This window comes from Macrosteles quadrilineatus, unplaced genomic scaffold, assembly GCF_028750875.1.
Source record: "Macrosteles quadrilineatus isolate MER2022 unplaced genomic scaffold, UCM_ALF_1.0 Scaffold_9__3_contigs__length_116548681, whole genome shotgun sequence".
In the NCBI taxonomy this organism is placed as follows: Eukaryota; Metazoa; Arthropoda; class Insecta; order Hemiptera; family Cicadellidae; genus Macrosteles; species Macrosteles quadrilineatus.
The window spans coordinates 21,680,810-21,698,659 of record NW_026542602.1 but is presented as its reverse complement, the minus strand read 5'-3'; the positions used below and the strand labels follow the sequence as shown (position 1 = coordinate 21,698,659).

Genomic DNA, 17,850 nt, shown 5'->3' with positions numbered 1-17,850 from the left:
TGAGTAATACACAATCTTTTGTCCTTGCAAAGGAGACATCTGCATGAAGGAGAAGTGGGGGGCTGAGGGGGACTCTCAGAGTGATAACCAGGAGATTCTCTCTCAGTCTGACAACAACCTCGGCCCAGACATGATGGCAGGGGGAGCCATCTCTGAGGTGAGTAATACACAATCTTTGTTCTTGGAAAGAAGACATCTGTATGAAGGAGAAGTGGGGCTCTCTTGGCTCTCGTGCTAAGGGGAATTGAAATGATTTTTGTATGGAACAGTTAAATAGTTTTATAAATTTGAGGGGATTAAATACATTTAGGCCTATGTTTTGTAAAATATACAGGACGGTAATACATTTTTAAATTTTTTTTTTTTAATAATCCTGATTTTACTGTATTATTTTTATGTTTTAAAATAAAAATAAATATTGTGAATCTTTTGATGCAAACTTGTTATTGTTAGTGTTAATATTTAATTCACTCAAATGGCACAATTATGAAGGAGCACATGCAAAAGAATAATTTGACAAAATTAACAACTTTCCGAATCATTCCAGGTGGAGAGAACCCTAAAGTCGCTCAATGGGTACCACGAAGACATCCTGGAGGCGCTGCGTACAGCAGCGTCACAACACCGGCCTGCATCGGCTACTCCTGCGTCGTCCAGCAGTGAGGATCTGCTGCGTCGGTCACTGGCTGCGGCGGTTCAGCACGGCTACAAGCGAGCGCTCAGTCAGGACAAGCTGTGTGACGGAGGTAGGGATGTGTCAAGATCCACAAACTCTTATAAAGGATATTTAATGAATAATGGGCTTTAATGCGGAGAGTCACTGAATATGTTTATCTAGGTTATCCTTTACCCAGAAGATTTTTTTAGAATTGGGTTGATGGTAGGGGTAACATTTATTTTATCCTTTTGAAATGAAAGAAATTAAGTTGTTTCTTAAACTTTTTTAAACAACTCGTTAATGAGGACCAAATATAAGCCTTGTACTAGGTTTCATTCATGAGACGTTGAGCTATGGATTCGGTTTTCCGATAAACTAGCTGAACTCTATGCTTTCCCGTTGCAATTCCTTGATCATCACATAGATTTTAGATTTCTCATAAAATCTACAGTACTTGAAAAATATTAAATAAACACTTAATTAACTTACCTAACAAATATTACGAATGTTCAGTAAGATTTTAGTTTATAAAATGTGTGTACAATCTCATATTATGTATCTTTTTTGATTTATTGTGAATTTATGAGAATGATTAATATCAAATTTGAAAACTGTAGGTCATTCCACATCACAAACGCACACGGTGATGGTGGAAGATCCGTCAGGTCCATCACATTTGCATCATCATCATCGTAGCAATCATCGAAGCGATGCAGGTAAACTCAAAAATAGCGATACTGTACCAAAAACTAAGTTGTATACACTAAATAATAGGCAGATTATATTTAACTAGTTATTGAAATATTTCCTGGGTGGAGTGCAACGCCAAGAATATATATATATTGAATGAAACTTTATCAATTTGTTTATAATATGTAAGATGTTATTTCTTGTAAAATTTCCAAATTTCCACTAAACAATGTGATAGACAAAAAAAATTATAAATAGACTTAGACTATCAGCTGTGCTGCGGGTACCATGGTTACCATAGGATCTGGTGCACACCGCTGGGAGAGCCATGTATTTATGTAGCGTGTACGCCGTAACTACATGGCGCTCCCAGCGGTGTGCGCCAGAACCTATGGTAACCGCAGCACAGCTGAAGGTCTATATTGGATTCTTTTTGTCTATGACAACATACAGACAGTTTTTTAAACAGTTCATTTGGGAATGTGTGAACAAAATGTTTGATTATTTATTTATTCCCTCTGGTTTGTTTTGTAGGTGAAAAACTAAATGAACACCTTAAATACCTTTTGTATTCCAACTGATTGATTTAAACCCTTAACAGGTTGTAAACCACCAAAATCTCAAAGGAATTTGTGTGACTTTGTTTACTTACGGTACCTAAACTTTATATATACCTTGTTTTATGTCAACTGTGTTACTCAAATTTTTCAACCGTATCACATTAAAATTCTGAATTAAACCATAACCAACTAAAGAAAAGTATATTTCAGTTTCTATTTTTAGTTACCCTAACAATAACATTCACTTAACCTTAAACGTACTTTTATCAATACTTTATACACTATAAGTGAAGTAACCGTTTCAACAGTATCCCATTATCCAGACGATGATGAAGATGACGACGTGCCGCCGTCGTGTGGCCCCATTCGGATACGTAACCTGGAGGATCTTATCCGGCAGCTGGAGCACCACTCGGCACGACATATGAGTCCGTCGGGATCCGAGGACATCCGGATGTCGGAGACTGAAGCCGACAGACACTACAGGCTAGACACACAGTCGGGGTATGTACAGCATGTTACTCTGACGCTTTCAGGAACTCCTCAACTATAATCACTGGTTATCTGAGTTATTTTTTTTACTTGTTGAACTATATAAGGTGCACTTCCAGAAGGATTTTTGAACCCCTCGCCTAAAAATAATTTGCTGTTCTTTCTAAAAACACATTAAATACACAATGAAAAATTACTCTATAAAATTACATACCATTACTATCAAAATCAACCATTGTATTGTACTAGTCGTAAGTAAGTCTTGATCATATTTTTACCAATATCAAAATGGAGCTGTCCGTTGAAATGTAAAATAAATAAATAAACATCTATATTACTAATATGCTACATGAAACTTTGTGAACAATAAGGCTTTTTTTATATTTAACCCCAAATATTTTATACCAAAATGTTCATCTAGGTGTGTAGATTTAAAAAAAATTTTATATTTTTGAAAAAGTCCCTTGGGCTCTGCCCCAGTGCCTTTTAAAGTTCCCATGTTATCCTTATGAAGAACATATTTTAGTTGCAATTTAAGGAAACGTGTGCTACAAAAATTTACTGACTTGGTTGAAATGAAATGTTTACTATTTGAATTTGGGTTGGCGTAAATCAATGGAAAAAATCAAGAAAGCCTGGAAAATTTTGATACAGGGACTAAAAAGAAAACTGAATCAACACTGTGCTGCATTTCTTAAACAATCATTGAGCGAGCCAAATTGCAAACTAGAACACGACAAAGTAGGAGAAATAGAAATAATGTTTTTTTAGAACTTATAATCGTTATTATGGACAAACTAATGCGGCTATGAGTGGGAAACACTGAACTAGGTGTACATTGCAGTTGTCTGCTTGAAATATTGAACGGAGCTAGCATATTAATCCAATACTTTTCTAAAGTCTTAAGTCAAAAGGTTATTTTTTTCATTTGGAAGTCTCAACACACATTTTACACACAATCACTGAAATATTTACGTCCATACTGTGAATTTTTTAGTGTAAGAATGTTTGTGTTTAATGTTTACATTATACATGTTAAATGTGAAAAACACTTGGCTAACATGCCACTTCTTGAATCTATGTTACATTACTTATCACTTTAGAAAACTGAACACCTAGTTGTTAACAATAGGAAGATGAGCATGTAACTATGTACCTCTTACTGTTCATGTAGTAAGTGTTTTAGGTAATGATTATTGTTAAGCAGCTAAAACACGGCTTTTTGTAAAATTAATTTTCATTGGCCTTAAACTATATTTCCATTATCTTAAAGGTACACCTCCATTTTATATATCTTTGTATTACACACCTGCAAAAAGAATGAAATTTTTTCACTTAATCTTAATTTTGGTTTAAAGGGATGATAAAATTAGTCGTTAACATTTGTCATAGTTTATTGTAACTAATATTTAAAGTATTCAACACATTAATCTAACACAACCTAAAATTATGTTTATTGAAAGTAAAATTCTTTATAACATTGTCCATTTTTCTTAAAGCATTTTAAAAAGAACGAAAACAACACTTCATGGTGTATATTTGTGGTCTTAACGTGACGACTCTATCAAAATAGATTAATTACTTTAATTCATTATCCCCCAAGGTTTCATCATTGATGAACAGTGCCATCATTAGAGTGACTTGACTTTACCACTGTTTACATGTTAAATAAATAAATAAATAAATAAATAAATATAAATAAATAAATAAATATAAATAAAAATAAATAAATAAATAAATAAATAAATAAATTTAATAATTGATAAAAATTAAAATAAATAATAAAATAATTGATAAAGCCAGTTCATCTCTTGATATCAAGTGTGGGGAAGTTAAGTTGTCCTGAAGATGGCACTATACAACGTTGGTGAGTAAATGTGTTTCATGTACTTTGTTTGAAGATTATTTTTGGTGATAAGTAACCACCAGATAATATTTCATATATTTTGACCCAGTTACCATCCAAATACCACAAATCAGTAAATGACCGTTTACAAGATGGTGGATATCCATGAAGATAACTCTTCTCTATATTACTAGAAGCAAATCTAAGTAGCCTACTCATCAATCCAATTATTGTTGTTTTTTTTTATAAAAAATGTTGTCAAAGTATATTTTTCCGACAACTATTTGCAAACAAGCAATCACTTTTCATTAGCTTGGTCTGCAGGTTGGCTGCAGGGTAGTGTGTTGTGGCTTGGAATATTGATAGAGTTAGGCATCCCTTCTCCATGTTAAACTGTGAGCCTCTCACACAATGCGCGATTGTCATTACTCAATATTCCGACTTGTCAACCAAACCAAATTGAAAGACCAAATTAAAAGATCATTTAAATTAAATCAAAATTAAAACTCAATTTCGGTGAGTTTGTGTTATATATTTGTGTTATATAAGAGGTTATTACAGTCATTTTCTATCACGATTTAAAAAAAGAAAAGTTTTCACTGCATTTGGGATTGGAATCTGATCTCTCCTCAGGTGAGAAGGTATTCAAGACATAACAAAATAATACACAAACCTTGCCAAAGGTGGAAACTCCTTTTGAGTACTTCCTCTCCCAAAGGCGGAAAAAGTTTCCAGAATCCAAAACGTTGTGAAAACTTTGTTTTTTTATGTTTGTGATCAAAAATGTCTGCAGTAATCTCTTAAATAAAAGGACAACTTATTGTAAGCTATAGCACCCTAACATTAACTATTATAGTATCAAACACTAAGGGGGAAATACATTAGATAAGAAGGAATAAACTTAACTAACTTACCCGAGAAAACAATTACAAGTAATGTGATATTTCGCCCCTACAAATATGTTCTTCAGAAGGACCACTTTTGTACTGGTTAAATATAAAGTTATTTTGGAACAGTTCTTTCAGTAAGATAGCTGTGTATCCATTCTTTCTTCTCTGAAGTATTCTTATGCCAATTGTTTTTCCTCCAAAAAAGGGATTAAATAAAGTTTTGACAGAAGCCTTCAGTCGTTTAACTATGTGCTAGTCTGTGTAGATGGGCAGTGAAAGGTAGATATTTTATAGGCCTAACTAGACGTGGTGTCCTGTTGCAGGACTCGCAAGTTCCAATTGTGATCCACAGTGGCCCTCACATTGCAATTAAACACCCGAGGTAAAGCTCTTCTCATCTCGCTTCAACACCACACTTGTATATCATTAGGCCTATAAAATATTTACTTTTACGTTCTGTTTGTTTTGTCGACCAGGTTTTTTAGTTGGTTGTATAAGATGCATGTAGTGCTTGCAACTGCGGTATGTGTAGCTTGTGTTTGTGTATTTGTTTTGTTAGTTCTGATTATGCTGGGTAAGTTGATTGGGCTTGTAAAACACTCAATATAATTGCATGGCAAGTAAGCTTGGTTTACCTTTGTTTGTTTATTGCTTGCTCAGCAATACCCTATATATGCTTCTTTCCAAATTGTCATTGGGCTGTTCATTGCTTGGTTAATTAATTATTTTTTTATGCTTTATTGAATTATTTGTTTTACTATATATTTTATATGTTTAAACTGCTTTTGCTCGTTTGTATCGGTTGTCTAAAGGTTGCTGGTTAAGTCAAAAGCAAGACTGATCCTGGATTTGGATTCCATTTCTCATTTGGGTTTATTTTAATAAATGATGCTTCTTTAACAAATTTTATCATTAAATAGTAATAAGATCAGGATTGAACATTGCCTTACAAAACGTAAAAAAGTTAAATCTTAAATTAGTTTTTTCCAAACGCCTCAAATATACAGACTGTAATTTATATATAAATTGTATAAATCCAAATAAGTGAAACCGACATATTGAATCGGATCTCGTTTTCTCACAAACATTTATTTTCAATCAGGATTGGCTTATTTACATTTTGTATAACTTTTAAGCCCAAAATATTTTCAATCCCAAAAACCTTTCATTCTGGAGATATTTCCACAGAGGATTTGTAACAAAGACTTGTAAGATCACTTGCGTAAGAGCCTTGTTGGACTTAATGTTGAATTGTCATATAAATTTTTTGACATTTTGTTTTATTCTTGAAATTACAAGGTTCACCAAAATAATTGACTTGACATTTTAGAAAATTAAATTGTTGAAATTTGTCAGTAATAGAATGTTATAATCAAGTAATATAGTACCTAAGACTTACTCTTAGTTGTGTGTGTACCCAATAGGATACATATGTTACGCTCAAACTCCAAATTCGGGCAATGACCGAAATTCTTACCCACTTCGTGATGTGGACAGTGTGAAACACCCACGACGCGGAATGAGCATTTTATTCGGACATCGGCCAAAGCGAAATGCCCAGACCGCGTTGTAGGAAAACTGATTTACTCAAATGCCGAAGTCAAAAAGTTTTTCAGCGATTGAGCAAAACCAAAATACCCACAACGCGATGTGAGCAAAAGTGATTGCCCACGTCGAGTTGTGGGTATTTCTAGTTTGCACAAACGCCGAATAGCCTGTATACCACAATCAATAGGTAGGCTAATGTAAAATCAAATTTATGTTTGAAATTATATTTGTTTAATGTACGAGTATAAAATAACATTAAAAAAATAAAAGGTGCAGTAAGCAGCAAATTACCGAATATGAAAAACTATAAAAAGGCTCATATAGCAACTACACAGGCATTGAAATATTTATAGCAGAAATATTTTTTCTTGTTCTTGTTTATTGTTCTTGTTTCATTTGTATTTTATTTGTTGGCTCAGGCTGTGCTACCTTGGCATATAGAATTCAATTTTATGTATAACCTCAATAGTCAATGGTATAACTTTGACACACCTAAGTGACTTAAGTTTAAAACCAAGTGTAGCGTGCTGTGAAAGGAGGCATGCTGAAATAAGAAGTCGTATTATTTCAGTAAAAATCCAATATAATGAAATAAACTCTTAAAACTAACAATTGTTCAGTATGATATTGACCTTAGAAAATTAACAAAATTAATATCTTCACTTAACCAAAATAAACGTTACAATCATTACTAACCCCCCCCCCCCTTTTATATTTTGCCCTCCCCTTTCTTTGATAGATCAAACCTTATATAAAAATCCCCCTAAAACTTCTTGTCCTCTCCAAAGTCCATACTTTCCTACTTTACAACTCAAATATAGGCCTAATCATAAAATTTGAAAATATTGATGTGTAACATGGTGAAGGGTACTCATCACTTCACGAACGCTGTCTTCAATCCTTGGTGGAGCTTCAGTGAGATGATCTGAGCCGGAGACAGTCTACTGGTGAGAAGACGTCCATGGTTTGCAAACAGATTGTCCCCAGACGGTTGTTAGGCCCCCAAGAAGGTGATACTGGTCCAGACTCCTCCAGACAGCAGATAGGCGATGGTAAACTCCCCGACGATGGTAACCTCCCCGACGATGGTAAACTCCCCGACGATGGTCAACTCTGAGACTTGAACCCTAGAACATGTTCCAAATTCGTACTATGGATCCCTTCTTTAATATCTTTATTTTAGTCTAATCACACATCTATCCAGCAAAGTTAATTTCCCACAAATTGTTTCTGAAGTCTAGTTTCTCCACAATAAATTTTGATAATTCGCATTTTGTTCTCATTGACAAACATTTAAAATAACCCCCTAAATAAAATCATTTGTAAGTACAAAATATAAAATATTTAAACATATTACCTCTTACTGAATTTACATAATAATAAAATTGACCTCAAAGTAATTTTAAATCAGCTGTCTCAAACATGTGTCTAATACATCTTTATTCTTAAACGAATTACTAAATCAGTTTACTGTGACATTTTAATAATTCAAAAATACCCTCAATTAAACATATCCTTCTTCTTGTCGAAATAAATACCTGTTTAGACAAATCCTTAACCCTCCAAGTGTCTCTAGTTTTGGTCTTAATGTTCGCCAATTTATTGCGCAATCGCAGGGTTTTATTAAAATTTATCTTAGAAACTTAAAAACAATGTAAAGTATACTGTTTTATATATCATTTTGTTTGGAAAATTATGGGCTTCAATATAACATATAAAACATTACAAAAAAAATGTTCAAAAATTTTTGTGGGGTTAACATTTCTCAAAAATTATAAAATAAATGAAAAAAACTTATGTTTGCGCTCAATAAATTCTTATAATTTATAGGTCTACAAATATTTTAAAATAGCCACTTTGTTCAGAATTTTATCAGTATTCCAAAAATATAATAATATAAAGAAATAGATTTGCAAATAAATAAGTTATGGGCAAAAATAAGATTTCGGTACATAGCGTTTAGCTAAGAATGCATAGCCTAACCATAGCTAGGAATCTGGCTGATAATTTACATCAGTATCACTACCTACTTCTTCAGGATCATCAACCAGCCCTTCAAAATCACTTAAATCTTCTTATAATGCACCACCTATATCACTACTTTTGATTTTTAACACTAAAACAATGATAAACGTAATAAAACACATCAGTCATCGGTGCGAGGTTAACCAAGCTGTTTACAAATACGCACGTCAGCTGTCTGCTACAATTATGATCGGCTCGAGAAAAAAAAGCGCTTAGAGACAGACCTCGGGAGAAAGCTTAGAATCTGCAAAATAAAAACGATACCTAACTCGATCCAGTTCAATCCGATTTAGTCAGTCATAGAGCCTTCGCCGTAAACAGTGTTTGTGAGTCGCAAAAGCGACACAAAACACTACACAAAGTGTGTTATGAGTCGCTTTTATGACACATAACACTCGAAGGGTTATAACTACCCCCAACTAAAACAATATTAAAATCCTATCGGTTCAATTAGAACATGACTTTGAAACCAACCTAATTTTACCTTAAAAAATCTCATTTAATCGAAATATTCTCTCTTTATATTAATTGGTTTACCAAAATGCTTAGCTATATATTTACAAATTGAAGTTGTACTGATTTTTCGTAGAATAACCTTATAAACATAAATTAAATTGGTTAATTTTTGCACTACATACCTCCAAATCGAGGGAACAAGTTGACTGTCGGCCACAACTACGCAAAATGAGATTGAAACAACGTGGTTCTCCTCCAAGCTATGAATCATTGCTACCCTAAGGCTGGTTTTATGCACCGCGACAGTCGCGAGTCGCGAGTCGCGCCACGTCTTGCGGCTGACAAAAATGTCACGCGACAGCGACACTTTTTTGTCGCGTAAACTCACATCCGGTGGTGGGGGAATTAAAGAAATCAGTCTGTTCTCAATCAAATGTTGTGTGTTGTGTTTTGATGTAGAAGTGATTATTAAGTTGTTAAAATATAGACCCTGTAGTGTTGTACACGTTAATGACAAAACCCCAGTTATTTAAACAACACATGCAATTTACAGTTGGAATTGGGTCAACCCTCTTAAAAATGTCATTACACAATATAATGATGTAATTTATATTAAAAATAAAGAGTAAAGAACTCATTTATATACTAATTATTAACATTAATCAATATAAGTATATGGAGAATATACCACGTGGAGTATGAAAAATACTACTGTCGCGCCGCGACTGTCGCGGTGCATAAACGTGCCCATTTGATCCAATAGAACTTGAACCGCGCGCGACACATTTTTTGAAGCTGCGATTCTAAAACCTGTCGCGGGTATTTAGAGTCGCTCCGCGGCAGTTTGTCGCTGTCGCGGTGCATAAATGCTCCCATTTAACTCAATAGAACTTGAGTCGCGCCGCGACACGCGACTGTCGCGGTGCATAAAACCGGCCTAAGCCTAGTCTCGAACACTTGCCACCAGAGACTGTGTGTTTGCAGTTATCAATGCTGACATCGACTTGAACTAAGAAAACCGGTTTCTTCTAGTTTTCCAGGATTTGTATTCACATTCAATTCTATTTCCTTATAACCTATGAAAATGAAATATAATTTCTGTCACAATCGTGACAACTTAATACATTTTCACGATTTACCTAAACAGTTCCTCTTGCAACCCCATCTGATAAAATCTTGCTTGGATCCGAATTACATCATTGTTTCTTTCCGAACGTTTAGCGGCTCATCAGGTACATCCTCGGTGCAAATAAATTTACTTGGTGCCACTTTGAAATGGTATCTTGAGAACTATTTGTCCAGAACCCCATGTTTCGTACCAAGAGTGTTGTAGTCATTGTTATTATTTACAACAAGTGCTATTACAGTTCTAGGAGCTAGTAGTCCCCAGTCAACATCAAGAATACTGACCATCACGATGTCTTTGACTTTAACTGGGGTTAATTTTCTTTCCATGTTCATTAACATTTTTTCTTGCTGGATTTTTTAGGAAGTTAGGCCTACACAGTTTTCACGTGTTCGTGTTGTATCAATAGCAGATTTTCTTGAGGAAAAAGTGCTCAAAGGTACGTTTAACTGCTCTCTATTTAGGTCTTCATTATGGATTTCCTGCAAACTAGAAATACCCACAACCTGACCTGGGCAATCACTTTTAATCACATCGCGTTGTGGGTATTTAGGATTTGCTCAATAGCGGAGGAACGTTTTGACTTTGGCATTCGAGTAAATCAGTTTACCCACAACGCGGTCTAGTCATTACGCTTTGGCCAATGTCCGAATAAATTGCTTACTTTGCGACGGGGGTATTACACGCTGTCCACATCGCAAAGTGGGTAAAACTTTAGAAGATTATTCGAATTCGGAGTTTGAGTGTATAACCTAGCAGCATGTTTGAACTAATTGCTTTTAGATTTTACTCCACAAACATTTTCTTGGAATACCTGCATTGTAATGTTCCATTGTAATTTGAACACTTAGGCTACCAATATTATTTGCTCAAAGTTAATTTTTTGTCATGACAGTTTATGTTATTTAAGAGATAGTTGTGAACATTTTCCATAAAGTTTAATATAACTTATATTGGAGATATTGGCAATGAATAGTGAAATGTATAATTAAATTTAAAAGTTCAACAAGGCCAATATATAATAAATTATTTTAATCCACAAGCGCTTTCAGAAACTATTTTTCCATCGTCAGGCTGTGTTTAAACTGATACAAAAAGTAAATATAGAATTCAATTTTATGTATAACCTCAATAGTCAATGGTATAATTATGAACTTATGATTATTATAATTATGAAATTATAATTACGGCCCAATTATGAACTCGGAATTACTTAAAATAATTACATCAAGAAAAACACTGTAATATATCCAAATTTCAAAAGATTATTTTTTCATATATTTTTCGAATATCCTCTTCATCATCTGTTTTAACTTTACTTTAAATTAATTTATTATTGTAAATATTTACTTTTTGTATCAGTTTTTAAACACAGCCTGACGATGGAAACATAGTTTCTGAAAGCGCTTGTGGATTAAAATAATTTATTATATATTGGCCTTGTTGAACTTTTAAATTTAATTATACATTTCACTATAAAGTTTAATACTAAATAATAGTTGTATGACCCTTCAGTAACTGGAACCTCAGGTGAGAAAGAGAAAGGAAATAAAACATGTACAGATTAGTAAACTAACCAAGTCAAGGTTGGAAAAACAAATGAAAAGCCACACAGACAACTGTAGGCTGCAGTAGTCAAAGAAATATACAAATTCTTAAAAAAAAACTATAATTATTAACTAACAACAACAACATTAAAATGACACATTAGCACACAGATGAAAATCTTTTTTTTTTATCGAAGGGTTTTTGTTTGATTACCTTACAGTTCCCTGTGTAGCTTTTGGCCAGGTTTGTGTACTTTTTTTGAATGATTTCATTTGTTTTCTACCGGAGGACTGGAATGTTTTGAAAACTTTGTCACATTAATCATTATTGAGAATGTTGGCAATAATCTCTTAAATAACTTATATTATTTCAATGTACATTGAGTAGAAATGCACACATATTGACATTGTGTCTTGTGTTCCAGTCGTGTACGGAGAGGGGAGGAGGACGGCAGGTTCGTGTATGGGCGCTACAGACAGCCGAGCGGTCGACCCGCGGCGCCCCACTACCTCGCAGAGGAGGAGGGTATCTACGAGAGCGCCGACCCAGCGCCCTGTCCTGCCGACACGCCCGACAGCGAGAGGTATGTCTTCAACTCTAAGAACTATATTGTAATTTTTTTCTGATAGGTGCTTTACTTCTGCTGCTAAATCGTCAAAAGAAAATGTATTTTTTAAACTAGTTGGAATGTTATTAATATACTCTATTCCGGGATATCAATAATAGACAGGGCCGTACTCAGACACGTTTTTCCGAACAACTTTGGGCCCCTCGCCAAACTTTTACCTCAAGGGGAGGGAAGTGGGGGTCCCAGCCTAATATCTTTACTGGGGCCTGCCAAAGCTGGGTACGGCCCTGATAATTGAAACATCAAGCAGATTGTCGTGCAGATCATGTCAACTGTCCTAGTGAACCCTAGTGAAGGCCCTAAGTAGATTTCACTTAATTCTGTAACTTTATCCGTTTAATAAATTGATATTTTGACCTAATTATTTATATTTTTTTCTAGTTAAAACAAGGATGATACTAAGAAAGGTGTGATAAAAAATAAAATGTAAGGAGCCTTTTTGCAGGCCCAGACGTTGAGACGTTTTTAGAATTTTTTGTATCACTGAAACTGCCAATATATAGCTTATGGACTCTTTGTAAAGCATGGTAAACTTAAAACCGTGCATAACAACAAAAGTAATTAAGGGTTTTTTGTTTTTAGTTTTTGCTATTTGTTCGCCAGTTTGTGTTTTTAAGCGACCATGGTGGCCAGTCAAAAGAGCATGGGCCACTAGCTCACAGTTTAATCATGGACGTCAAAGAAGCAGGTGCTTTATCATACATACATAGGTATATTTTTCAAATTACAAAAACTTTAAGGCGGATAGAAAGACCAAGGTGACTTTTTTCACTCACTACCAAGACCTTAGAAATAACCCTGTAATTTTTTTGGAAGTGAGTGAAAAAAGTCCCTGTGGTATTTCTTCCTCTTAAAATAAGTGAACCCAAAAACTATGTTTTCCGACATTTTTGCAATTTCAATGATATAATATAATATGCTAAATCACCTACTTCTTCGGCGCCACTGGTGTCTCCATCATGGCGGCCCAGTGGGAAAAGAGCCTGACATATCAGACAAGATTTAAAAAAAATCTATTCTAGATTTTAATGTATCTGTTAACAAACATATTTACTACAAAGTGTTATTTATTATGCATGTGTAGTGTTAGCTGAAACTGTTCACAACCATTAAAATTGCTGCAGTTACAATCAACAATCACATAAAACCAGTAAATTACCATCTTACTACCATTGGCATGTAATCAATTAAGTACAGTGTAGCATAAAATTAAGTTGATTAAAAAAAAAACACTCGAATGAGCAAAGTTCATATCACAAGATATTTTGTAAACTGTTTTGTGAAGAGTACAAGAACATTTTAAAATTTTAGAGTATAAAGTGTGTGTTGAGGTGAATTAGTAATATCATTTATATCATTTATATTGAAGACTTAGTCAACAAATTAATTAACTCTGTTATGTATTATGACTTATTAAAACCTTCTATCTTACAAAAAAAAAAATTCCATATAATAATATGTTAATTGAAAATATATATTATTAATCACAATTTAACATGCTTAATCTCAATGGTTTTACAGGTAGACCATCCAAAGACAATATGGTTTATAATTTATCTCTTTCCACAACATTTATTTGTTGTCTATTAATCAAGTTCTGTTTTTGCAGTTTTCATGGTTGTGATATTCATTCTGGTTCTCCACAACAATCACGTAATTACTAAGTATGTTCCCCTTCCAAAATTACTGCTTTTATAGAATCCCGTTTTCCAACGTTTTTCTATTTAGCACGGTCTGGTTTTTCCATAAATGGTTGCCCCTTGAGTTTGACTTTTTGAAGTAAAATTCTCTTTTTCTTGAAGTAAGCTTAGTGTTTTTATATTCAAATTTGTTTTTGGTATTTGCGTTGTTTATTTGTTTGTCTTACTCTGCTATTTTTTATTAGTTGACATGGTTTGATAAACAGTTTGTTTTTGTAGCTTTTATCTAAAGCTTTGGGTTTGCTTTGAATCTTTTAGTAACCTAAATTCTAGTATAGATATTGAGGTGTGATAAATCAATTTCCATGCACAGTATTTTGATAAAGTTCTGCTGTATGAATACAATATTTTTATTTGATTTAAATTCAATGTATACATTATTAGCTTCCACTTGCAAGTTTTAGCTGAACAAACAAATATTTAAATTCAACATCAGTCAATTATTTAAAAGTTTGTAGCTTTTTTCCTTAAGTCTTGCAATCAGTTAAGTCCTTGAATACTTAGAGATGCTATTGGTTTTATTAGAAAATAGTGACTTATGCATAGGATATATATATATATATATATATATATATATATATCCATATTAACTAATTTTTTATTCTCAAAAATATCCCTTGCTGGCTAATTTTTAAACCCTTTCTCTATTTAACATGTGAAGACATTGTGTAGCTGATAGAAATCAGCTTAAAATTGTTGTAATGACCCACCTTCTGTCTTAACTTTTATAATTTATAACCTAAATGCTTTCTCTTTTGCAACATATTTTGTTTTTTTATTACTTATAACCTTTATAAATTATATAACTTTTTTACCTAACTATATCTAGCAATTACAACATTTTACTAACCATTTTTGGATAGTGGAACAACTTCTGGAGACAAAGAATGTTACACACCTTAAATTTTAAAACAGTTATGATTTCCACTAAAAGTACATGCATTTTCAATACTATCTTTAAATCACTTGCACCTAAATGTTGATTTAACATTGCTGATACACCATAAAATAATGAGGTAGAGTCAAAAGATCAACAGAATTTATTTTAGCCCAAATGTCTGTCAGAAAATTGTTTTGCCGTAGTTAATATCACTAAAGGAAAGTGAATAATAAAAGTTACAGTAGAGCCGAGTTGAACTTTTAAACTTTTTAAGGTAATTTTTTAATGACTGTGGAATGAAATTTCTCTTGCAATGTGGTAGACATTAACACGTTCGCTGCTGAGCGCTAGATGCCGGGACGGCGCCAGTTGCTGAACTAACGCTCGGCCGCTGCGTGACATTGCCACCGATACACTGAATTACAATAAAAACAACAGTAGTTATACTGGATGGCAATGTTCTGCAATAAAACTGGCTTTGGATATAGTACTAAGTGATTCTGATAGATAGCAGCACTACCCAGGTTACAGTCGTTAAAATAGTGTCGCTATCTAGCAGGACAGAGGTAAAACAAAGCCCTGTTCCAAACGACCCTGGTGGTGATTTGGGAAACTATATTTTTTATTGTCAGAAAAGTACGTCCCCACGAGCTGCAAAGAAATATAGAACGCTTGTGACGTGCTGGCTTATCCATAGCAACGTTAAACAACAATGAACGGTGACGTTCTGGAACGTTCTTAGCTCCTGGCGCCGTGGCCCGGCTGACGTTCCGGAACGTCCGTAGCAGCGAACGTGTTAAGCACACACAAATTGCCTAACTTTGCTTCAACAGTCATGTTGTGCCACTAATAGGCCTATACACAAATACAATCTTGTAACTCCATTTTTGTGTTTAGCTTAAGCATACAGAGACATGGCAACAAAGAAGAGTCAAATTTAAATTTCAGAAAGTTACTATAGAATAAAATTAGAAAATGTAATGCTTACTTATTGTTTATAATTTGTTGTCAGAATACAACGACATGACAAAAAAAGAATAAAAGAATGCTATAGCTTACAATAAATAGTTGTCTCAGTTCAACTTGGCTAAAAAGCTAAAAAGTTTTAAAAAGTAACTTTTCTTAAGTTATATAAAAATAAGTATAGAAAGTACTGGATTCTGTTGCACATTCAACAGAAGTAAGTAATATTAATCATCAATCAACTACAATACGTCCATTTTGATTTAAAAACTGGTGACAAAGTTAACATCAAGGTGGAATTTCTAGTTCTCGCAATAGTCAAGGGCTATTGTCTCACTACTAATGTTAATCCCTATGTGTGGCAAAATTAATGCATCACAAATTTATGCCTGGCAATCTCATTTGGATGAAAATAATTCTGTCATCTTTTAACCTCTACCTCGTACTTTCCCCCTAAACAATCTTGAAATCCCCCATGACTTGTTGTGGAGTGCTGGTTCTTTGGTGTCTGTAGTGCGTCTCCACATACATTACCTTGTCTTCTAGTGATGACTTTATTCAAGCTCAACGGCTAGTCCGGTCGGCTAGTATGGAGGAGGTCGGTGGCGACGGAGGCGACCCGGAGGCTTACGTCCCTTCGCCTCCATCGAGCGGAGACAGCTCCCCCGAGCGGCCGCCCCCCGCCGTCGCCCACTCGTCGCAAGATACGCTCGACAGCGGCGCCGCGCTCATCCGCCCCACTCGCTACCCCGAGTACAAACATTGATACGAGGGGAACCTCCCCCCACCCTGTCTCTCTAGTAAGCGGATTTTCCGAATTTCGAATTTATGGGTAAGCTTTTGCCCTTGCCGATCGGGGTTGTCATCGTGTGTAGTTTTAGATTATTTTGCTCGAATTGTTTCACAGTTATCAGTTTATGTGGAATTGTTTTTACCATTACTTTTTTTTTTGTATTGGTGTTGGAGAAAAAATCTAAATGTAGGTTCAAACGCCTCATTGCAACTGAAGGTGATTTTTTCAATCTGAAATAAAATGTTAATGGTTGAAAAAAATAACTACTGCCTAGGTAAAAATGTTTATACAGTATAGTAGATTTTTTCTCACAGGTTTAAGACTACAATTCCAATATTTTCAAAAGTCATTTGAAGTCTTTTGAGTGCCATATTAAATTTTTTCAAGTTTCCAAAAATATACATAATAGTGGACATTTTTTAAATTATCTTTTAATCTTTTTATACACTATCAATCAAATCAAAATTCACGTAAAATAACATAACATTATCCAAAATATACTACTAGTATGTTAAAAATTATTGTTATTGACATATCTGTTATAATTTAAAATCCAGTTGATATGTTTTAAGAAATGTAACCTGTGATCATGGCCAAAGAAATTTAAAAAACCTTTGTGCCAAAATATGTATAAGTAAATTCTAAACATATTTATTACTTTGCTATTTTTCTTGTAAAAAACTCCTTATTGTGTGTAAAAATATTAACGCAATATTTTTATTGTTCACCAGTATAATTAATTGAAAGTAAGTTAAACAAATTACTCCAGCTTGATTTAAGCAAATTGTCATCACTCTGATCTTGCTTAGTTGTCCATGAGCGGCTTACGATGTGTTTTCAGACCCAAGGGCATAAGTTTACAGAGACTTACTAAGGTGGTTTGCCAATGTGAGGATAAGTCATTGTACCTAAGTAAATAATTCTACTCACCCCAGTGTGAGCATTTGTAGTTGTATTGTTATGTTACATTATATAGTTAGGATTTTGTAATCTTTTGTCACAAATGTGTTTTTTATTGTTTAGAGAGGTTCAATGATTTCTATCAGT

The 17,850-nt window shown here is 34.0% G+C and overlaps 1 protein-coding gene across 13 annotated transcripts in view; it reads left to right on the top strand.

Moving 5' to 3' along the window:
* Positions 1 to 16,948, top strand: part of LOC129002646 (disintegrin and metalloproteinase domain-containing protein 11) — a 718,527-nt gene extending 701,579 nt beyond the window's left edge. For 8 of the 13 annotated variants that reach the window (XM_054430614.1, XM_054430611.1, XM_054430608.1 and 5 more), the window contains 5 exons: positions 548 to 746; positions 1,276 to 1,374; positions 2,217 to 2,412; positions 12,264 to 12,422; positions 16,557 to 16,948. In XM_054430614.1, the coding sequence (XP_054286589.1) occupies positions 548 to 746; positions 1,276 to 1,374; positions 2,217 to 2,412; positions 12,264 to 12,422; positions 16,557 to 16,776 (873 nt within the window). In that variant the 3' untranslated portion in view covers positions 16,777 to 16,948. Of the gene's footprint in view, positions 1 to 547; positions 747 to 1,275; positions 1,375 to 2,216; positions 2,413 to 5,459; positions 5,519 to 12,263; positions 12,423 to 14,076; positions 14,132 to 16,556 lie in introns of those variants that run through there. The other 5 variants (XM_054430617.1, XM_054430616.1, XM_054430609.1 and 2 more) reach the window with 5 other exon arrangements.
* Positions 16,949 to 17,850: the final 902 nt, after the last annotated feature.